Here is a 24,688-nt window from a genome sequence, read left to right on the forward strand (position 1 = left end):
CTCGCATGATCTGGCAGTGTCTTATTACCTTCATGATCTACATTACCAGTTGCCAATGCCTGTCCTGGAATTTCCACTATTGACGACATGTCCTGCAATGTCTGTGTGACTGAAGACTCTCAATGTAAAACTGGATCTGGTTTTACTAGTATAGAAAATAATGCGGCAAAGTAAAAAAAGATGCATACAAGGATACGCACAACCAATCCCCCGAAAATGTAATTTGTTTGGCTGGTGAATTAATGTCAGACTTTTAAAAGCTAGTAACCATAATTGATGGTTATTTAAATTCAGTTTTCTTTTAAATATTGCAGAGAAGCCACATAACCCGATGGTGAATGCTGGTGCTATTGTCATCACGTCTCTGATAAAGGTAAGATGTCTTTAGAATATAGGAAATATTACTTTCATTTATTAACATAAAAATGTGAACACGCTTAATATGCACATTATCAACTATTTTACAAATATAACCTTTAACAAAATTAGCTGTTTATGAAAGAGGTGTGTGTATGTATGTGTGTGTGTGTGTGTGTGTATATATATATATATATATATATATATATATTGTTATTCCCTGCAGATCCTTCTTAACTGACTTTTAACCAACTTTTTTTCCCTGGAACTATACATTTGGTACCAGTCATTGAGGCACGGAGGATTTGCTTATTTATTATAAAGGATCTATTGTGTCCAAAAAATGACATGACTATTCCTTTAAATGATGTCATAAAATTAGGGCTTTGGGTAGAAATGCAGTGGGTTTATTTTTGTCCCAAAGTCTTTCAGTGTTAAGGAATCAACATTTTCTCAGCAGAGATGTAGTGACTTCCTAGAAAGCTCTTGCACAATTCTCCAAACCTACGTTTTCCATCAGAAAAGTGTAAAAAGTGTATTTTCTTTATAACATAAGCAAATCATTTGAGGCTAATTCTGTCACATTACTGAATATTGATATTGGCAAATACCTTCGCTAGCCTGAAGCTTTTGTTGGCAGTACCATATCATTCTTCATGTTTGGACAATTACAGCTTTTTTTCAAACCATATTGATATATGTATGACATTTTTATATATCGTTTTAAAAAACCCAAACATTTATTCAGTTACACCCAGCTAGTATAAATGGGAAAACATACCAATATACATTTGTTAACCAGACACCTAGATTCAAATGTAGTTTTCACTTGATTTTAAAAAAAAGTTTTTTTCTTTTTAAATGACTTTAACCCCTACCTATCCATAAAGCTAACCCTTACCCCATCTAACTCCCCACTAACTAACCCACATCACACCAACTACAAAATATAAACTTATATCTATATATCTTATAACTAAATATCAAAAGCCAACCCCTTAGGGTCAGGTAACTGCTCCAGTCTTTCCTTTACTTAGTTTGTCCATAGCAAATCATTTTCAGTTTCCTTTAACATCTCATAAGCCATTTTGTCTTTGCGTAGGGTCTTAGCATTAACAATGTTATGCATGAAAGACACAAGGGGAGTAGACTACGTAAGCAACGGCCTCATCTTTAACTGTTATTTTACTTCCATTCTATGATCCTTGGCTCCTGATTACAATGGTATGGAAAAATCAGAGCTGAACATTTAATTTAAAAAAAAAAAAAAAAAATCATTTTAAAATCTGTAAGGTTCAGTAATGAACCACAGAGAAACCAGATTTACATACAATATACAGAGTTTAGCATTTCTCATCCACTTAGATCTCTAAGATTTATTTCCTCAGTAATTCTCGTCTGCTGATGGCTGCTGCTGATGTTTTTAATAAGTAGGGCATCTAAGAATGCAAACGCCTCCATTGTTATATGGCGATGTACACAATAAAATGGGTAATTATTTTTAATATTTACAAATATCCATAACGCACAAATGCGTAACCGCAGACACATACAGCATTCTGTAGAATTGTGTTACTTATCTCTGACACCTTGGATTGTCAGTAATTTACAATAACATCGACGGTTCCAATAACTTATCACTCTACAATTGCTATGTTGATTGTTTTATCATGAGAATGCATAACAAAAGCATTTTTATGTGTATGTGTGTATAGTATTCTTTCTTAAAAGCTTGGAGCCTTTGGTTCTTTTCCCTTTTGTTTCCCGTATACCGCTGTATTCTCTCCTAAGTACAGTAATGTCAATCCATGCTAACCTTTAAAGAGATTTAATGTTAACTAGATCTCTGCACTTAAATAAATTTGACTCGTGCCTGCATAACATTAAGTACTTGAATTTATCTCATAAGTAGCAATTAAGTAATAATGTAATTTGCAGTGTTTGAAACATTTGTCTCTTTAATGCAGGAGCAAATTAAATGAATCCTCTATGAGCTGGCTGGTAGTTGTAGTTTAGCAGTTGGAACCCCTGTACTAACATTATCATACATGTGTATATCATGTATGTTAGAATTATCAAACCCATGGATGGTTACCAAGGCCAGACACACATATGTAGTCTTTATGAACATTTTTTTTGTACATCCCCAGGCACAAAAAGGGACACGTCCATGAAGAGTTGTTAAGAAAAAAAAAATTAATATATATATATAACTTAGGGCCCACATTTATTATTATTATTATTATCCTTTATTTATATAGCGCCAACAGTTTACGCAGCGCTTAATACAATACATAAATTCAAGGGATATGACAAGACAAGAATTGACAGACTAAGACAAACCGATACATTTGGTGGAGAGAGCCCTGCTCGCAAACTTACATTTAAATTTTTAGTAGCCATGTCTACCTGGGTCCTTGGATTTGTCTAGCCTTGGTGATTTTTAATATTTTGTGTTAGTTAATGTTATCAGAAAATGTAGATCAAGTGAAATATTTGTACATACCTTAGGATGAAAGTAACAGGAAATTTGAATGTACAATTTAAGCAATATGGGAAATAATGTATGTGTGTGTATATATTCACTAAAGCTCTTTTTCCACTTGACATTTGTTATATAAAATAACACATTTGTTATGGTCTACATCTGGTGATCGTAAAGGATGTGTTAATATGCATTTTGAAGGCTCTTGTGTGGTTTAAATGTTGTTGCATATTTTACAGCGTTGGGATCTGTGGGATACTGTAATTTGACAACTGCAACAGTTCAGTGAAGTTGGTAATTTCTCCTTTTCTTTTTTGTTTGCGTTTTCTCTTTTTTTTCCTTATTTTTTATGGGGTTTTAATTAAATGTTATTCTTAATTTCTGCATCTAGAGGTGCAAATGCACTGGATTTAATTGTTATATTTGTTTATTTGAATAAATACCGCCACCCTTAAATTTCGTACCTTTTTTTTATTTGTATTCTGCGTCATAGTATTTGATTTAGAATTCACCTCTATAAATGCAGACTATATTATTGCTTGTGCACAGGATAAGTAACCATGTTCACGATCCTGTTTGGATGCATATGTAATGGATGGTGCTATGAAATCCCATGCCACTCTACACAATCTGTTTACCACCTTTCTTTTAAGATGAAACTGCCCCTAAATAGTCATGTAAAGACTGTAAGAATAAGGTTTTGATCCAGTCTTCTTCTGAATAGTAAAATTATATTTGAGATTTGGCAAATTAGCCCCGTGTCAGCATGTTACTATATGTTTGGAGAGGTAGCATTGTAAAGGTGAGGACCCTCGTCGTGTCCTCATGTGCATGGCTCCGAGATAACATATGTCCAATAGCAAACGATTCATGTAAAAGGGAATTACATTTAGCAGATGCAACCATTGACTAAGCCCGGAACATTATATTGATGCCTCCTAACACTGAAAAACCAAAAGCTACATGCTGTGGAGTCCAAGTTGGATTTGAAGGATCTATATGCAGCTCAATTGATTTAAAGACTTCAAAGGTCCACTCTTGGTTGATCCAAAAGAAGCTAGTACACGAATCAAAAAAAGTTGCTTAAAGAGGATTTGGTTAATTCCCAAATGACTGCATAATAAAGGCCTGACTACTCTCCACATCAATCTTCTCGCCAATTAGTTGGTGTATCTTTTCCTGGCCCTTTTGCCATAATTGTGTCTATCAGTCTCTTAAAGGCATCTTAGCGCACTTTCCTTCAGTAATGAACGTCTTTACTGTCCTTACTACAAAGAATATTTTCCTTTGTCACAGATGAAAGCTTCTTTCTTCTAATCTTGAAGAATAACCACGTCACGTATACAAGCCTGTGGGTTGAATGGTCCCACTGTGCGGTATTGACCTTGACTATTTTTTAAATAATCTTATGTTCTTGTAAGTGTAATTACTTATATATGTATGAATGTTAATGTATTAGTTGTATTATAAGAAAGATCCATTACTTGAAATAGTATTTATTAACTCTATAATCGTCATAGCACGTGTGACTATCCCCAGCCATACTCTATTATATATGTACTGTGTACTACACAAATTCTATTGCCTTTCTTTACAAGATGTGATTAAATGCAGTCTTCATTACGTTTGTCTTTCATGCTCTAAAGTGTTTTTAGACATTATTTTTTTTTCTTGTTTTTTAACTGCATTTTTTCTGTTTCGGACTTAACCATTTATCACTGTCCACTTTTTAGTTTTCATGTGCTGTATTTTCTTTTATTTTAGTTAATATAGTAATGGAAAATAACTTTTTTTTTTCTCATGACCATAACTTTACTTTAAAATTTCATCTGTAAGATTTGACTATTTTAATTGTTAGAAGCAATTGCAGTGAGTCCCGTGAAAGCCTTGTGACATTCCAGTTTTATGGTTATTTTTCACTATCTTGTCCTAGAGATTTCCAAAAAAGGCAATATAAATTCATGTATCAATTGGGTTCTAATATCTGTCCTTTCATCTTAACATGTACCATGACTCCATGTACCAGAGGCATTTTGCATTTACAGTTTAGACTTTAGAATAAAACCAGCTACTCCTGTTGCATACAGGCTTGAAATGGCTACGATGGAAAATTCCTTAATTACCTTTTGGTAATAATGGGGTAGAAAAATATAGTTTGACTAAGGATATGTTAATCATTGGTGAAGAAGCAGTCACCTCCCTTTTTTTTTAATTTTAATTTTTAAATATTATTAAAACAAATTCACCCCTGGGTGCTCGGCCCTTCAGTTTGCTGCTGCTAGGCACGCCAGACTATACTGAATTAACTTTGCGCTGGTAAGATCCACAATTCAGACACAAGGAGAAAACATTTGGAACATGTGCATGCACATACGCATACTAACACTGATTCCTTGGGCTGCTGCCTGACTGACAGCTGTAGGCTAAGTAACCAGTCAGTGTTTTTCAGTGAAGTGTTGCCAGGAATTTCAGTGAACACAGTGACCACTGCAGCAAACGTATTCCACTTATTTGATCCTTGGAGAATAAGCATTATTATAATTTATTAAGTGCTATTTTTCCCCCCCGTCTCCCTTCCTAGATTATTAGCACTCTTGACGTTCACTTGTATTAATCTTTGTGCTTTGGTTTGTTCCTAGCCATATTGTAACATTACAATTCTGGCCTCCATTTTATTCTATCTCTTACATTTTCTACATCTTTAACATCTTGCATTTAACACAACATCTTGCTAAGCACTGTAATGTTAGATTTATTTACTGTTTTTTGTAAAGATGAGTATGCAATATTAAAGTGATTTAGTATTAAAAAGTGCCACCATTTGATGAATGTTTTGTGAGTGTGGGGGGAGGATTATCTTTTCTGCGTTTTAAAATGTAACAATTATTCCTGTTTTTCACATTTTATTTTACAGCAAGGATCTGGCAATGCTGAAAAATTTGACTATGTAAGTATTTTTTTAATATTATTATGATCTTCATGGGATAATGCCATGTGCTCTTGGAGTGTGTACTGGCAGCATGATGACAGGTACAGTGCCTTGCAAAAAATATTCACCCAAATTAGCATTTTTCTTATTTTGTTGCATTAAAACCTGGAATAAAAATGGATTTGTTGGGCTTTGTATCCTTTGATTCACAAAACATGTATACCACTTTGAAAATTGAAAATATTTTTTTTTTGTGAAACAAACAAGAAATAAGACAAAAAAAACCCAGAAAACCTGAGCGTGTATAACTATTCACTCCCCCAAGTCAATACTATGTAGAGCCACCTTTGCAGCAATTTGCGTCTCTGTAAGCTTGGCACATCTAGCCACTGGGATTTTTGCCCGTTCTCCAAGGCGAAATCACTCGAGTGTTACTTTAGCAGTATGCTTAGGGTCATTGTCTTGCTGGAAGGCGTCCCAGTCTGAAATCTCTGGAAGACTGAAACAGGTTTCCCTCAAGAATTTCCCTGTATTTAGCACCATCCATTATTCCTTAAATCCTGACTGGTTTCCCAGTCCCTGCTGACTTTGGTGCCTTTCAGAACAACTGTATATATACTGAGATCATGTGGCACTTAGATTGCACACGTGGACTTAATGTAACTAATTATGTGGCTTGTGAAGGTAATTGGTAGACTTGTGCATTCGTCTTCGTGCAAACATGAAAACGAACACGAAGAGTGCGTTTTCGTGTTCGTTCCGAAGACACGCCGAAGAGAAGACAGCGGCGGTAAAACGTAGGTGAAGACGAAGACACACACCACGAAGATCTTCGTGATCGTCTTCGTCTACCATTCTCCCCCCCTTCTAACTTACCTTGTCTTCGCGGCATCGCGGCAGTTCCCGGAAGTGGAAATCCGCAGGTTCGCCGTCATGGGTTACAGGGCAGTGCGAATGAGCCTATTGGTCGCCTACAGGGACCTCCTGCAGGTGACCAATAGGCTCACTCGCACGGCCTTTGTAAGTTGTAACCCCTTCGATGCTGCGTTAGATAACGGGAGCGGAAATCCGTAGGTTAAAGGGCTGTGCAAGCAACCAATAGGCTCACTCGCACGGCCCCTTAACCCTTTAAAAAAAAAAGTTAACCCCTAATGAAAGTTAAAAAGTTAACCCCAATGCTGCAACTTACCCGGCAGATCCCACTGGTCTCCCTGTTCTATCAGTTAAATGTCCGTACAAGCGACTTTATTGGTCGCTCGTACGGACATTTAACTGATAGAACAGGGAGGCCGGTGGGATCTGCAGGGTAAGTTGCAGCATTGGGGTTTTAAAAGTCTGCACGAGCGACTCTGTTGGTCACTAGTACAGACTTTTAAAACCCCAATGCTGCAACTTACCATGCAGATGCCACTGGTCTCCCTCCCTGTTCAATTAGTTAAATGTCCGTACGAGTGACTTTATTGGTCTCTCGAACGGATATTTAACTGATAGAACAGGGAGGCCAGTGGGATCTGCAGGGTAAGTTACGGCACCAGGAGTTTAACAGTCTGTACGAGCGACCCTATTGGTCGCCAGAAGGCTGCCCCATTGGCAGACGAGCCCCCTGCTGACGACCAATAGAGTTGCTCATACGGACATTTAAACTCCTGGCGCCAGAGCTGCTGCGGTACGCGTTAACCCCGTATTAACCCCTTAAACGAAGAAAAACCGAACACTAAGAATGTCCACGAATATTCGCCCGAAGAGAAGACAGGAACAGGCGAATATTCGCGGAATACGAATAATTTTTTTCCCCCCGAAGACGAGCACGAAGACGAACACGAAGAGCCCCCTGGTGCCCAAGTCTAGTAATTGGTTGCGCCAGATCTTATTTAGGGGCTTCATAGCAAGGAGGTGAATACATATGCACGCACCGCTTTTCTGGGTTTTTTATTTTAGAATATGAGTATTAATAGATGGACTCTGGCCATCACAGGCAGAGTCCAGAAAGCATATTACAACCTCCTAAATGGACTAACAGCTTGGGTCTAATGTAGTCTTAACTGAAGGATCCTGGGAAAGTTTGCATGAAACATCTAGACTTTTTAGTGTAGGCAGACGTAAGGTCTCAGTCTGTCTATCTCTCTCTTTTAAAGGTTTATGGTAAAGTGTCCTATGTTGATTACTTTCTTGACGTTTGGCTGACAGAAATCTTCTGTTAAGTAAAAATTTGTTTTATTTTACTTTTTGTTTGTATATATTTGCCTCTCCCAATTAAAGATGTTTTTCTATGTAGGTCATGCAGTTCCTTAATAAAATGGCTGGAAATGAATATGTTGGATTTAGTAATGCAACGTAAGTCTTGAGCATGCTTTCAAGTTTTTTTTCTTGCTATTCTAATTCACAATTTATATAGTAAAATATTTAATTAACTACATAGTCGTAAGTTTTGCAATGCTTTACAATTCACTGACGATCTAAAGAAATGCCCTTTTTTATGAAAAAGTCATATAAAAATTCCCCATCCCAGCACCAAACAAATATATAGCATTTGCGGCTAGTCCCGCCTTCAATGCCACTGGCCCAGCCCACTATGCAACCGCCCCGCCTACCGACATCATCAGACTACCCAAAGTGCGAGGGCTTCAGGTTGCTTGGAAGTGCCCAGGTATGCTCATTGCGCACATGTGATGTCAAAACTATACTTTATATGCGAGCAACATCGTGGACAAAGCTAAATACGTGTAGATTTCATAAAAAATCCATAACGCAGAGGGTTGTTCTGGCTGCTGCCCCATTTATCCCATGTGAAAACTGGTGGCTTTTTACATTGTTTAAGGCTGAGATTCTTCTTTTTTTGAAGAACTTGGACATTTAGTCATGAATTGATAACAAGCTACATGGCCATGGGTGACGATTTTATATTACCCCCGAGAAATACATGAGTCATTATATTTAAACCTATATCGGTAAATTAAAAAGTGTGGAATAGCAAAGGGTTCATTGGCTGTGGCATGAATTATTTATGCCCATTAAAACATCTGTTCCTATTTTTTACTAAACGGTGTCAACAAACCATTTACTCCCTCTGTGTCCTTGTAATGTAACCGATGACTAGCATTCTGACACCCACATGTATTGCAAGTTATTGAAATTGTGTGAACCTTCCTCAACAGCTTTGCTATTGGCACGTAGCCCAGAAATATATTTTGTAATACATATAAAATGCTATTCTTGCTATAGAAACTGATAAATAAATATATTTAAATTAAAATGTGTTAATTATTTCATTGCCTTTTACAGCATTTGTTAATACATATGTCTATTTTTTATTTTAGTTTCCAGTCGGAGAGAGAAAGTGGTGACCGCAACTTTGCTATTGGATATTACTTAAAGGAGAAAAAGGTTTCCTTTTTATTTTTTTTCAAATTCTATTACAACTCTTACATTTTTTATTTATTTCATAAAGATGTGTGTTTGGCATTTCGAAGAGTGTCACTAAACTTTTTACGTTTTTTTTTTATTTTCTTCTAAAAATGATTAAGCAAACCTTAGTTATCTTAAAAGTAAGGTGTGCACAATTATTCTCTTAAGATTTAAAACTTACCTGTTTGCTGCCGAGATGGCCTGTGTCTGTAAAGCATTTTCAGACCCATTAGAGCCCCCAGAGACTGAGAATCCTTGCAATCCCCCCCCCCCTGTCATCTGCAGTTAATTTCGGTTGAAATGGAATTGTGAACCCTGTGTAACACCTGTGGTAGCTCTTATAATGTGTCTTCTGTCAACACATTTTGGTTAAAGGCAGAAAGGTATCCTAGTGGTTCCATTTGTCAGTTTAAAGGGCTAAATTTGTCAAATGTAATGACTCGCTGGTAATGAGGATACTGAAATTCTGTACTGGTCGGGTCTTATGGACAATTCATTGTACAATTATGGATTAAAGGATTTGAACAGGATCTCATGTTTTGTAGAATCTAGACTGACTATATTTAGAAACATGAATAGCGATTAGAATTTTGTTTTAGTTGCTATAGCGAATAACTGGATTTCCTCAATTCAGACTGATAATTTAGCCACAAGACTATTGATTGTACTGAGTTTAAGATGAATATTGTTTTGTTTTTTGAATCCTAGTGTTTCCCTGAGCATGCTGATATGGTTGCAACGCTAGACTTTTATTTCCAGGTAAGAAATCGAAACCACCACTATTTATTATTATTATTATTATTATCTTTTCTTTATATAGCGCCAACAATCTATGCAGCCCTTAATACAATACATAAATTCAAGGGGTATGACAAGACAAGAATTGACAGACTAAGACAAACCGATACATTAGGTGGAGGGAGCCCTGCTCGCAAGCTTACCGATTTGAAGAATGCTTCTCAGTGGCACATGTAAAACTTTTTGCCGTAGGCACCATTATTTAAAAAATGAGAATTAATGTATTATCTTATCAGTCTAATGCTTTCTAGACTTCAACTTCGTTCTGGTGATTCAATGGCAAGGCACTATTCCGGAAATAGTTTTATATATAAAGATGAACTATTCACTTAAGTACACATGTTTAGAAAAGTCCACCCTGATCTTGTGCTGTCTTTTTCTCCCCCTCTGTTTAGTTATGCTCCATTGAAGTGACATGTGAATCTGCCAGTGTCATGGCTGCCACACTGGCCAATGGGGGATTCTGCCCAATAACTGGCGAGAGGGTCCTGAGTCCAGAAGCCGTCAGAAACACTTTAAGTTTAATGCACTCTTGTGGAATGTATGACTTCTCGGGACAGTTTGCGTTTCATGTAAGAGGCTTTCACAGAGTAATCAATTTGTGTCTTTGTTATTTAAAAAAAATATGTTAAGGTCAGTAATAGACCCCAATCTACCTAGATGTATGCATTCTCTATTTACTGAAAAAAAAACATAATGTTTTTGGTACAAGCCGGGTTTATGTAGCAAAAATGTCAATATTTGTACTTCTTTCTTGCAGGTGGGCCTGCCAGCCAAATCTGGAGTGTCTGGTGGAATCCTACTTGTTGTCCCCAATGTCATGGGCATGATGTTCTGGTCTCCTCCTCTGGATAAACTGGGGAACAGTGTCCGTGGCATTCAGTTCTGTCAGGTGTGTGCGTGGATCCATGGACTTGCTATACAACAAATCAGTAATGGTACTTGCAGGAAAGCGCCATTTTTAAACCTGGCTAGGTTTATTCACTAAACCTTTTGGTTGCCATAGTCAGTCAATCAGATGCTATTTTAAACAATCCTAAGAATAATACTGATTTCATTTTATCTTTGTTCTCAGGATTTGGTATCTCTGTGCAATTTCCATAACTATGATAACCTAAGACACTTTGCAAAGAAACTTGATCCACGTAGAGAAGGTGGTGACCAACGGGTAAGTTCAGTTCTCATTTCTTGAACTAGTTCATGAATGCTGTTTTTCACACTGATTCCTAACACAATCCTACACCCTGTGTGTGTCACTTAATACAGCTGGAATTCTCTAGACCGTAATATTTGATTCACTAAAATATTGACAAATATTACGATTTCCTTTTGGAAAAAAAGCCTATTTACTAATATGATTATTTACTTTACTTTTTGCTGAGTATAACAAGCTTTCCTTGCTACCAGGAAAATATTCATATATCTGTGTAGGTATTCAACAGTTCTGATGTTGGTTGAACAAATCCGTGTGCAGTGTCAATTTATTAACCATTTAATTGCTGGATTGGATCACGCCACACTGCAAAGGTTTAACCTGCTTGCATGCAAAAGGTTGATCCAAATTTTCTCACCAGCAACATAATATTTTTTGTATGAAATCATAAGTGACGGTTTGGTTAAACTATATTAACTCTTCGGACATTTAGAAGGTATTAGCCACTACAGGGCCAGAGAAGGTGAGTGCATCTTGCCCCTCAGTACTTTAGGTACACAAAGTGAACAGTGTGATTTATGTAGTGTAGAGGGCATAGTAGCTAACTACCAACTTGCTGACTTGGTACATCTGAAATATCAAACTATGTATTCTGACACTGTTAGAAAACAATGAAAGGTAATATTACCAAGTACAGTGCCTGTACCCAGCACGGTGTTTTAAATCCATGTTGCATGAATGTATACTTTGCTTGGCGTCGATGCTACTTCCAATCTCATGCCTTCTGCTTTCCGATAACCTGGCTAATGTGTGTGGGACTTAACTAGTATGTGCTTCGCGAGCGCCGTGAAGTCTTGGTTTATGGAATCACTGCAGTTCACTAATGAATTATGTGTGTGTGTTGCTTGAAGAACCAGCTTTCGTATGGACCATTGGACTATGAACAACTGCAACAGGAGCTTGCTCTAAAAGACACGGTTTGGAAAAAAATATCTCCTGAATCCACAGAGGACACATCCACCACCGTAGTGTATAGAATGGAAAGCCTGGGAGACAGAAACTAAAGGCATTCGCTCTGGTTTCAGAAAGCATTGTTGTATGTTAAGAAATCACTGGTTTCTCAAGGAAACTACTTGCAACGCCTATTTATTTTATGTTTTTTTGGTGTATGTTAGCACCCTATCGTGCTACTTTCCCCAGCCCAATCTGGAGTAAGATTAAATACCTAACAGGACTTTAAGTCGTGTTGTTGATTGAATTATGTTGATTGACCAGCTCAGTTTACTTTGATAATGCAGAGTTTGGTTGGTACCTAATGCCTAAATTTGTCTGTGCGGATGAGGTGTGTGCTTCAAGATGACGGGAAAGAATGTGTGTTACTTAGGGAGTTGCACAGTATTTATTACCCTTTAGAAATGTTGTTGCATGATAAGAAGCGAACCAAAGTATTGTCAAGATGGAGGATGGTTCTTACATGAAACAACCACACAAAAAACTGGTGCCTTATTGTTAGAAATGTTAACTCCAAATGTTTCATGGGGACAAGAGAAACCAATCCCTACAAATGTAAACTAGTAGTGTGATGGCTCAAATTATTTGCTTTGGCGAAGGCCTGCATTTAATGTCACGGCAGGGAATTTGTCCATAACCGCAACCATACAATGGGTGATTAATAAGTGTCCCGGTATTCATCGCTGAAAATGTATTGCTCTAAAACTGTCCTGTCTAATGCATGCATTAACACCAGACTTATTTATAAATATATATATTAAAGTAGATCTGTTACAATGGTAGATGGAAATGCATATACCTATTCTAAGCTGTGCTTATGCGCTGCTATTTAATGATTAGCTACAGGAGTAGAAACCAGCGCTAACTTGTACTAGCTCAATTTCAGCAACCAGCCTTTTCTTGTATTTTACAAGACATGCTGTATGTTTATATAAAATATACCTGGTGGTTTACATCATGTGTTATCTTTTGTAAATAAAAAAGCAAAACTAAGGATAGTTTTATTTTCTAATAGATATAAAGAAAAATGTATGAAGCATACAATAGTCCAACTTGATGGCAGATAAGAACCAATGGACTCAGCAAAGGCCAATGTAATCTGCTGGCACTATGGTAATTAACGGCTGAGCGACAATTAACGATTCAGTTGTTTCTGCAGTACATTTGTTTGTGACTATAATAGGACAGTTTCTGTACCCTAAGTGTGCATGTAACCAAATGTCTCCCACCAAGTACAAAAATCTCTTAATTTCCAGTTCTCCGGATGTGTTCTCCCCATTAAATTATTTCATCACTTTGTTTGCAAAGTTCGGGCAAACCTTATAAAAGTTGGATGGAGATAAGTAAAGAGCAGGAGCGCTAATTGTTTTGCTGACTTTGCCGCTATAAACTCTACTTCAGTAGGCAGTTTTAGTGAATTAATGTAGCTATATCTAATGTTGCATAGGTTTTGTTTTCTCATATACATTATACGCTAGATCCAGTTATACAAGTGTACAAGACAGGTCATATTCAGAATCATTTACTGCATTTATATACTGCCTTATGGTATGTTTGCTTTTGTGAAGCAATAGTATAACCAAATGCATGTATTCATATAACTTGTAAACAATGTATATGCACGTTGTCTGGTCAAAACATTCCTATTTAATCCTATGATGACTCTCATTTCTATAGTCCGGCGCAGTTGGAATAGCGATTTTAGAGATTCATAGAATTCATGACAATCCCGTCAAAGATGTTGGTCTCTTGCATTGTTTTAATTTGAAAGTACATGAGATTGGCAGTGCCCGAATAACCTTTGGGTATAAACGCATCATCAGATATGTTACCAGGAGCCAGGTGACCAAAATTCCCACAATCCTACTGCACGTCCCAATATTGGTATTTGCGGATGTATCCTGAAACAAACATGATTGTTTTTATGTCCACCTCCACAAGCTGAGTTAATATTAAAGATTAATAATATTAAAACAAAATGACAAACCATATGTAATGTGACATTTTGACCAGGCAATCTGTATATATATAACATGTGACATATTTATTTCTGCTTGCTTACTACTTATTTAACCATTCCAGCTATATTGCTTAGTATGCAATTGGGAAGCTGCAGTAAAAGGCTGAATATATGCTGTTTTATGTAGAAATGTGTTTGTTCTGTATGTGTTTGTCATCCAGACATCCACACGAGAACTGCCTTTATCTCTTGCCCACTTCTTAGTGGTGCTTTGATTGTTTGACATGTTTAGGGTTGGTATTTATGAAGGTATGTATTGACAGGTGGTGTGACGGTCAATCCATTTGCGTCAAAGGGCTGTCTAATCTAGAAACAGACTACGAAAGGAGAGGGTTTTTTTCTGTTAATGCAGTAATACTGAAGGGAACAGTAAAGTATGGGTCATATGGTAGATGGCAGCATTGTTTGTATGCAAGTGATTACTGTGCAAAATTGAATTAAAAGCACGCATTTTGCCAAATGCTCTGATTGTAAAAGAATCTTTAGAATTCTAGATAACTTATTTGAACAAGACGCTGCCTTATTACAAAACAAACCTGCGATCCAGATTCACAAAGAAAGAGTAGATTCTTGTCCAGGTAGACCCCCAATGCCAGAGCAGCCCCTCTCCACCTCGGGTCATGCACACTATGTGTAAGTATGTTAGTAGGTTACTGTGTGTATGTTAGTGTGTCGGTATGTTACTATGTGTGTCTGTGTAGGTATGTTAGCATGGGTGTAAATGTTACTGTGTGTGTATGTTATTATGTAACTATGTGTAAGTATGTTAATGTGTGTGTAGCGATGTGACAGCGTGTTAGTGTGTATGTTACTGTTTGCATAGGAGTAGCTTGGGGGGCCCCACCGTAAGTAATGCAGTGGTGCCCCCAGCATCTTTTTGGTTACATCACTGGTGAAGATAACGAGTTGTAAGGAACATTAACACTTATCAGTGCCTGTTCAAGGATATAGGATTTGCTTGGCTTGTCCCAAAAATGCAATATTTCTTCTTTTAAGAAACCAAGTTTGAGGTGTTGTAGGTATTATGTACCAACAATATTAACTTAAGAGATGCTGGCAGGATTCTAACTATAAGAATATATAAATGATATGTTACATGATATCTTGTAGAAGTATGATCAGCCCCACAAAAGTATTCGGTACATGCACATGTGTATCAGTTGATAAACGTTTATAATATAGGTTTGTAAATAGGACCTCTTTCAATCCACAACAACCAAAAATACGAAAGCCGAATGTCTTGTGTATATATATATGTAACAAATAAGTTTTACTTGTATTAAATTGGGTGATGTTCTGCTTTGCCTATAAACTGTCTTTATCTTGATATTCAAGTATTTCATTGTTTCTCCTTTTGTCTGTGCATTTCATTTGAAATGTAAAAAATGGTTATACGCAGTGCGAGTGTGGTTTTGTGTGCATGTGTCTCTCTGTATGTATACACATGTATAGAGAAACGCATTGATTTTTTCTTTGGGTGTCTGTTGTACATTTTATAGCAAATTTGTGTCTTTTTTTTCCTTTGCATTTCCATGTATTTTATTTATACACCTTTATTTACCAGCATGCTTTTTTATTGTTCAATAAACATATTTAAAGCTCATTTTGTTGTATTTGTGTTCATTTCACTACATAGTTACTAGTTACAGGCTGTTCACTTTATTGCAGTTGTCTGTTTAAACAGAGGAACTGTAGATGAAATCTTGTTACCCTGATCATAGAGTAAAGATTGGGCAAACACCTCATAGCCATGGCTTGTAACATTTTGTAATTATCTCCATAGCTGCATCACTCCCTATATTTCCATTTTTTTCCAAATTTACATAGATGAGTCCAATCCTGGATATACATATGGGGTGTAGATGCAAACATTTTTTCACATACCCTGTTAGTACAATAAAAGAAAAGAAGCCAAGAACCTTGTGTAAATCTTTACAACTAATTTGCACAACAATAACATTTCTGCTACTATTGTAGTCTTCTTACAGAGGTATGACTTCCCACTGGTGATCATAGGCAAAGTGGCCTTTTATGCACAGTCTGCATTAATAGAAACGTAGAATTGACCTATCAAGTTTGCCCATTTTTCCTGAGACTCAGACCTTAGTCAGTCCTTGGTCTTGTCTTAAAATTCAGGATGGCCTCATGTCTGTCTCATGCATGTGTAAATTTCCTCTCTGTATTAGTTAACACTCTTGATGGGAGGCTGTTGCATTCACCTTCCACCCTCTCGGTACAATAAAACTTCCTTGCATTACATCTAAACCTCTGACCCTTACAGTTTTGACTATGGCCTCTTGTTCAAACATTTCTCCTTTGAAATAAACTTCAAACTATTAAATTCATTAATGTAATTAAATCTCACCTCTCATTTTCTGTACAGCTATACATATTAAGATCCCTTAGTCTTCCCTGATATTTTTCATTCATTAAACCATTAACCATTTCTGTAGCCCTCCTCTGAACTCCAATGTGTCAATATCCATCGGGAGATGGGGTCTCCAGAACTGTACACAATACGCTAGGTGAGATTGTAAAGTGGCAGAACCACCTCTGTCTTTCTGCTACTCATGCACCCAACATCAGTCTTTCTGGAAAAATAAGGAACTTTTTTCCAAATAAAATAATATCTGCTATATCGAAGGCAAATTGAAAGCGCCCTGAGTATAAACAGGCCTTATAGTTATTACTGGTTTGGTTTTATAGCTGGTGCAGAAATAAAACAAAATGATTGCAAATACTTTACAGCTGTCATACTACATGTTAATGCTCACAATCACAGTAAGAAGGAGAAAGACAAAGGCAGTGCTTTTGTCATCTGACATTGTCTGTGCATTTGATTTGTCATAGAAGCAATCAGAGGAATTGATTGTAGACCCACTGCTCAGGTTATGAATTGGTCAGCAACAGTGGTGCAAAGTGGGAATGATTTTAACAAAATGATGCTTGCTAACAAATCTTTGGCCATCTCTAGGCTTGTATAACTTGATAAGGATAAGTGTAATAAATAAAAATTGTATATCCCAACAAAAAATATATTAATAAATAACTAGTTACATTGAAGATATTATGATTACAACCATGTTTCTTTTATTCATCACAGCCCTTCCTTTTTTCCCTGTGTGATCTAGTGACCAAAAATGCAAACCCTGTGTCTACTGTCAAGATACTGCAAAAGTGTTATAAATGCTCTGATTCTGTATTCGACATTAACTGTGGTCCTAAATGGTTTAGTTTTAATTACAAATAAACATAGTCTGTAGTCAGAGGAGATACCTTTATCGGGCCAACATAGAAAAAGATGGAAGGGTTCTTCCATTAATCAAAAGACTTCTGTGATCACAAAAGCTTATGTGGCTAATTTTTTTTTGTTGCTCAAATAACAGAAAATGTCACCTTCTCTTGGACCAACAGACTTACAGTCGCGTTTGAATTCTATGGTTTTACAGAGCGTAACTATCATCTGTTCCTTAGCAGGTCTAAAATGAGGTAAATACAACCTCAGATGAACAGCAACACATGATATATTACACCCTGTAATGATTTATTCAACAACAATAAAAGCCAAATTCGGAAAGCCATGTGTGAAAAACTAAGTACGCCTTATGATTCAATAGCTTGCAGAACCATCTTTAGCAGCAGTAACTTGATGTAATCATTTTTTGGATCAGTCTCTCACATTGTTGCGGAGGATTTATGGCACACTCTCCTTTACGATGTTGCTTTGGTTTATTGAGGTTTGCATGCATTTGTTGGGTTGAGGTCTAAACTTTGAATGGGCTATTGCAACACCATCTCTTCTTTTTCAGCCTTTCTGTTGGAGGTTTGCTGGCGTGCTTAAGATCGTTGTCCTGTTGCATGACTCAATTTCTGCCATACTTTAGATGTCGGATAGATGGCCTCACATTTGACTCTAGAATACTTTGGTATACAGTTGAATTCATGGTCGACTCAATGACTGCAAGGTTCTTAGGTCCTGTGGCTGCTAAACAAGCCCAAATCATCACCCCTCCACCACCGTGTTTGACAGTTGTTATGAGGTGTTTGTGGTGATAACCAAAACAAAGCATATCACCAAACGTGACGCTGTGCATTACGTCAAAAGAACTCCACTTTGGTCTTGTCTGTCCAAAGGACATTGTTCCAGAAGTCTTGTAGTTTGTTCAGATGCAACTTTGTGTTCTTTTTAGAGAGAAGAGGCTTCCAAACAAAGCACATTTGAGTCTTTTTTTCTTGTACTGAGACCTGTAGAGCCTGAGCTGTAACTCTTGGTATTTGTGCAGTTTCTTTAACCCCTTCGAGACAAAGGCTGATTTTACTTTTTGCACCCTTTGTGACAATGGCCTTTTTAACATTTCTGCGCTGCTCGTGTTTAGCTGTAATTTTCTTCTTTCCCGTTTACTGAACCCACACACATTAGATATTGTTTTTTTCAGGACAAGAAGGGATTTCTTTAGATGACATTGTTTTGATTGTATCATATTATTTACTATTAAAAAAATTATAAAATATGGTGAAAAATTTAGAAAAAAATGACTGTTTCTAACTTTTAGTTGAAAAATCTTTTACTCATCTATAAAAGGTAATGAAAAAACCTGCTAAATAGATTCTACTATTTGTCCTGAGTTTAGAAATACCCAATGTTTTTATGTTTTTTTGCTTTTTTCTACCCATTATGGGGCAATAAGTACAGGTAGCGTTTTGCTATTTCAAAGCCATTTTTTCCAAATCTGGTAATTCTTCCCCCCATGTGCCATTTCGGGTATCTTTGAACCCGGCCAATGCAATTTACCCCATCAAGTCATATATTTTTGAAAACTAGACAGCCCAGGGTATTCCAAATGCTAGTATTTTAACTCTTTCCATGCACCATATCTACCACCAGGCTTTGTCAAACTTTATGGTAGTCATTTTTTTGCATTTGTTTTGTCACACACATTTTACTTCAGGTATGAATTAAAATGTTCTAGTTTATGTCACTATCACAAAACACCCCAATATGTGTTCAGCAACATCTCCTGAGCGCAGCGATACCCCACATGAATGATTTTGCCTGGCTGTTTGGGGGCAAAAGGGCCACATTTGGGGTATGCGCATTTTTCAATGTTGAACTTTGGCATTTGGGGATCCACTGCCCATGCCCTATTTGGTACATCTTTGAGCCGGGCCATTTCAGTGTGCCCAATAAACCCATATATTTTTGAAAACTAGACACCCCAGGGTATTTCAAATGCTAGTATTTTAACTCTTTCCATGCACCATATCTACCACCAGTCTTTGTCAAACTTTGTGGTAGTCATTTTTTTGCATTTGGTTTTCCACACACATTTTAATTCAGGTATGAATTAAAATGTTCTCGTATATGTCACTATCACAAAACACCCCAATATGTGTTCAGCAACATCTCCTGAGTACAGCGATACCTCACATGAATGATTTTGCCTGGCTGTTTTGGGGCAAAAGGGCCACATTTGGGGCATGCGCTTTTTTCAATGTTGAACTTTGGCATTTGGGATCCACTGCCCATGCCCTATTTGGTACATCTTTGAGCCGGGCCATTTCAGTGTGCCCAACAAAACCATATATTTTTCAAAACTAGACACCACAGGGTATTTTAAATGCTGGTATTTTAACTCTTTGCATGCACATATTTTACCACCAGCATTTTTTCAAAGTTTGCAGTAATATTTTTGTGTGTGTATTTTTCCCCACACACACCTACTTTATGTATGAATTTACAGCTCCTGGTATATGCCGCTGTCACACGACACCCCATAATGTGTTCAGCAACATCTCCTGAGTGCAGTGATACCCCACATGCATGGGTGTGTCATTTTTTGGGGGGAACTAAAAGGCCACATTTGGTACGTGTGCATTTTTCTAATTGGAAATTAGATGTGTGGCCATCCTTCCCCCCTTGTTAATTGGGACGTTGTTGAACCTGGCCCATTCAATTTACCCCATCAAATCATACATTTTTTAAAAGTAGACACCCCACGGGCATTTAATATGCCAGTATTTTAACTCTTTCCATGCGAGAATTGTTTTAAGCTAATATGCTAATTTTAGGACTTGCTCACAAAAATATATTTTTTATATATATATATTTTTTTTTTGTCTTTTTTAAAAAAAAAATTTAACATTTTTTTTCAACTTGGAGGTTCCCCTGATAGTGACATCAGTGGGAAATGATTTTTACATTTTACTAGTTTTTTACTATTTTTTTTCTAATTATTATAAATTTTATTTTATTTTTTAATTTATTTTTACTAATCACACTGTGATTAGAAAGCTGGCTTCCATTGACTTGCATGGTGAATGCAGTACCTGTATTCAACCTGCAAGTGGAGCCAAAGTTCTCTAGATGGTCTGGACCATCTAGCGAACTTTTAAAATTTGTGGTTCCTGTTCCAGGTCGGCGGCCATCTTCCTTGATGGCGAAGATTGCCGGCAGCTGCGGCTGTGACCGCTCTCCGGAGCGGTCACAGCCCATCAAAAGGTTAGTGTTTGGTGTCGCTGGATGCCTCCTGATCGAGGCATTCCAGCGACACCATTTAAGTTTAGGAGGCGATCGTCGATCGCCTCCTAAACGCTTTTAAAACGGGCGTCCGCCGCCATACAAAGTATGGCGGATGTTGACGCCCCGTGGAGGGGCCAGAGATGGCCCCTTCGTGCCGATCGCGGCGTTGCTGAATGCCTCGAGGTCGAGGCATTCAGCAACGCTTTTTGGGTGCAGAAAGCGATAGTAGATCGCTTTCTGCACCCGTTTAAAGACGTGCCGGTCCTGGCACGTCAATTGTCGTAAAGCACATGCTTTGCCGTGCCGTGCCAGGACCGGCAATTGTCATTAAGGGGTTAAGCTTTGCATGGTCTGTCCTTGGGTGACATTTACTTCTGGGAAGATGGGCAGCTGTCTTGAATGTTTTCTACTTTTGAATAATCTTTCACACTGTAAAATGATGGACTTAAAATTGTTTGGAAATGACCTTATAACGTTTCCCAGATTGATGGGCAGCAACAATTACTTCTCTAAGATCATTGCTGATGTCATTTAAACCAGCATATTTTTTTATTGAGTGTTCGAGGCTTGTGCACAGTAGTATTATCTTTTCATACGGATTATGTTTTCCTGCCGAGCTGTATGCAGTACACCACAGCTCCACCCAATATATATATATTGTTCTATACATATAATTTTGGTTTTTGTTTGTACCAAAACCATTATTTTTGGTGTTTCATTTTCTATTTATTTTATGCTATGTGTAATGTTTATCCTTCTTACATTCTGAATAAACTATTCACATAGTTTTGCAGGAAAAGAATAGCCATATGCACAAGGTCTTACTGTAACCTTTAGTGGTCAAAAATCAGATTGATCATAAGAAAAAAAGGATGTTCCAGAAGATAAGGAAAGTTAACAGACTGCTAAGAGCTCACATCCTGTTTTAATGAGTCATCTATTGAACTCGTGCTCAGCTTGCCAAACCATTGTTTGCAGACAGATGACACATCCACTATTACATGCTGTGTTATTTTATACTGAGTAGCAGACAGCCATGTTTTTATAATACTGTGCTGATGTTTTAGATTCTGAATTGTGCCTATTTTTGCCCACACTGCATTCAAGTATCCTTCACAGAGATTGCTGTATCCATGATACTAGAATGATTTGGCTACCAATTCACAAAGCCATGTTGTATACCATGCACATATATGTATGTACTCACACTTTTCCATCTCACATACATATATATATACGTAGGAGTGCAGACTCTCCTACAATAAAACTACCCTGTCTGTTGCCTGCACATATGCTATTTTTCAGTTTAACTCAGTATTTGCAAAATTGTGATCTAACCAGGAGAATTTGTTGGAACCCAAAACATAGGCGAAGCAGAAGAAGTTTGTTTCCAAATAATACTTTTTTTGGCTCGCTGGCACATTTAGGTGCCAGCTTGTTATTGCTATTGGGGTCCAGTTCTGAACTTTGGCACTGGTGGTTTTGCCTACCACTGTTCCAGCAAACTAACTTCCATTGTCTTGCTGCAAAATGATATTGGTATTTTGTCGTGCTGTTACCAGAAAAACAATAAAAATTTGTATTTTACCATACTTAAACTAGAACTTACATGCATGTATATATATACACATTTTTAAGACCACATGTGCTGGAAAAAAAGGTTGTCCAATGGGACCAAAACATTTCTAAATGTCCCCGGATACAAAGACCACTGGTATAGACAATAAGCTAAGTTTTATTCTGAACCACATGGACATTTTAATAGCATCAAACCAGACAATCCTCTTCCTAGCTTCACCAAATGTCACTTTTCCGAGATGAATCATATGCAGTCATTACCTCTTCGGTTTATATAGATGATGCCTAAATCCATCTATGCACACCCTTGCTTTCTCCAGACATTCAACATAACGTTACAGCTTGCCCCACAGCTGTCTCTTCCTGGATGAGCGACCAATGACTCAAAATGTAATATATCATGTACTAATGTATTTATTTGTTTCACCTAAATCCTTCCTTACACTTCACTTCAGCCTTACGGTGGATTAATATCTTTCATTTACATCTCACAATAAGGAAGTAGCTAAAACTTCTTTATTTTTATTTTAAAAATGTCACCAAAATTAGCCCATTTCTCTCTTGTTTTACTGATGCATGCACTAATCATTTCCTACGTAAACTAACTCATTGGTGGGACTGCTTTCCATGTATCTCTTGTACAATGCCTTCACAACTACAATGAGTTCCCGCCAGAATACTCTTTCCTCCTGAAGACCGCTAACCCACAATAAACACCATTGCCTTGGCTTCCTATAAAACAGTGCATCACCTTCGAAATTCTCCTTCTTGCCTTTAAAACTCTTCAGCACTTACCATATCCTATATTTCATCTCTTATATCCTGCTATATACCTACAGGCCCTCTATGCCCCATTCATAGTGAATGTCTTTCTACTCCTTTAACACTGAACCGTGCTGGCCAATGATATTCTTCCTCACTGCTTCATATCTATGGAACTCCCTATGTTAGGACTGTGTTGGGAGTTAAAGCAGGTGGCACAGGATCACAAAAGGGTTAACAAGCCAAGATCCTGGAACAGGGGACAGGATAGTTTAAGTAGCAAGCCAAAGGTGAAAATCCAGGAGGTCAAGTAAAGTAAGTCAAGCTTGGCAACACTAAAGCATGGAACGAAGGGAGAGCAGCATTTCATAAGGCAGTAGGTAGAAGGGTCCTTCTACTAGTTGTAGGATAAGACTACCAGAGACATCCCTTCTCCAGCATCATGAGCTGTTCAGCAAATGAGGGCAGACCATCAGAAGCAAGACACAACCCCCCGCCAGCTGCAGTTTGATCATGTCGCTGAGCACGGAATGCAACTACCAAAGGCTGTGGACGACGCCTTTTTTTGTAAATGCGCCACCAACCGCAGCGTATGCAGTACTTGAGGCCAAGGATGAGGATGCTGCCTAGTATGGAGGAGAGCGGGCTTGCTGGGAGCAGCCTGAGGTGAGTGAAAGGACCTCGGTGTCCGACACCCTATCACCAGAACTTTTGTCAAGTTTCAACTCTCCATTACTTAAAAAAAAAGCTTACCGTATTTGCTCGATTATAAGACGAGGTTTTTTTCAGAGCAAGTGCTCTGAAAAACACCCCTCGTCTTCTAATCGGGGTCGTCTTCTAATCAGACCTCAAATAGAGGTCTGATTAGGAGACTAAGATCCAGATCCCCCGCACCGCTGCAGGGGACCTGGATGCTCCTGTCTCACCCCCCCCCCATCATACACACACTTACCGGTGCTTCCTGCTGTATTGCCGGGGCAGCGGGTTGACGTCTACGAGATCCGCGTAGACAACGTCCGCTGCAGCCGAAAGGAGGTGTGGCTAGCAGCGGGGGTTGTCTGCGTCCATCGCGCAAATCCTTCCCCGTCTGTCAGAGATCAGAGTTCCCCGCACCGGTGCCGCACCGGTGCGGGGAACTCTGATCTCTGACAGCCGGGGAAAGTATACGCGACGGACGCATACAAACCCCCGCTGCCAACTCCACCTCCTTCCGGCTGCAGCGGATGGCGACGTCAACCCGCTGCCCCGGATGAAAGCACCGGTAAGAGAGGGCTGAGAGGGGAGAGGGGGGGGGGGAGTGTGTGTGTGTGTCAGTTAAATGGGGGTATAGGGTGTGTGTGTGTTAAATGGGGGCATAGGGCATTTCTGGAGTGGCTTTAAGGGGGCATTTAATAGAGCACTCTGCCTCCTGAAATACCTTATACCTCCCTATATGCCACTCTGCCCCATAATATGCCTTTTAACCCCCTAAATGCCAGAGTGGCATATAGGGGTATAAGGCATTTCTGGAGGCAGAGTGCTCTATACAATGCCTTTTAACTCCCTTAATGCCACTCTGCCTCCTGAAATGCCTTATACCTCCCTATATGCCACTCTGCCCCATAATATGCATGTTAACCCCCTAAATGCCAGAATTGGATATAGGGGTATAAGGCATTTCTGGAGGCAGA

The 24,688-nt window shown here is 38.1% G+C and overlaps 1 protein-coding gene across 1 annotated transcript in view; it reads left to right on the top strand.

Annotated features, from left to right (window-relative positions):
- Positions 1-331: 331 nt before the first annotated feature.
- The window catches only part of LOC149290636 (glutaminase kidney isoform, mitochondrial-like), a 36,491-nt gene continuing 12,134 nt past the window's right edge, over positions 332-24,688 (top strand). The window contains exons 1-8 of the mRNA XM_089488382.1: positions 332-373; positions 5,757-5,789; positions 8,047-8,105; positions 9,089-9,155; positions 9,885-9,935; positions 10,370-10,546; positions 10,735-10,866; positions 11,050-11,142. Of these exons, the coding sequence (XP_089344508.1) occupies positions 332-373; positions 5,757-5,789; positions 8,047-8,105; positions 9,089-9,155; positions 9,885-9,935; positions 10,370-10,546; positions 10,735-10,866; positions 11,050-11,142 (654 nt within the window). The remainder of the gene's footprint in view (positions 374-5,756; positions 5,790-8,046; positions 8,106-9,088; positions 9,156-9,884; positions 9,936-10,369; positions 10,547-10,734; positions 10,867-11,049; positions 11,143-24,688) is intronic.

This window comes from Sceloporus occidentalis, unplaced genomic scaffold (assembly GCF_023333645.1).
Source record: "Sceloporus occidentalis isolate IW3139 unplaced genomic scaffold, rSceOcc1.0.p SCAF_38, whole genome shotgun sequence".
Classification (NCBI taxonomy): domain Eukaryota; kingdom Metazoa; phylum Chordata; class Lepidosauria; order Squamata; family Phrynosomatidae; genus Sceloporus; species Sceloporus occidentalis.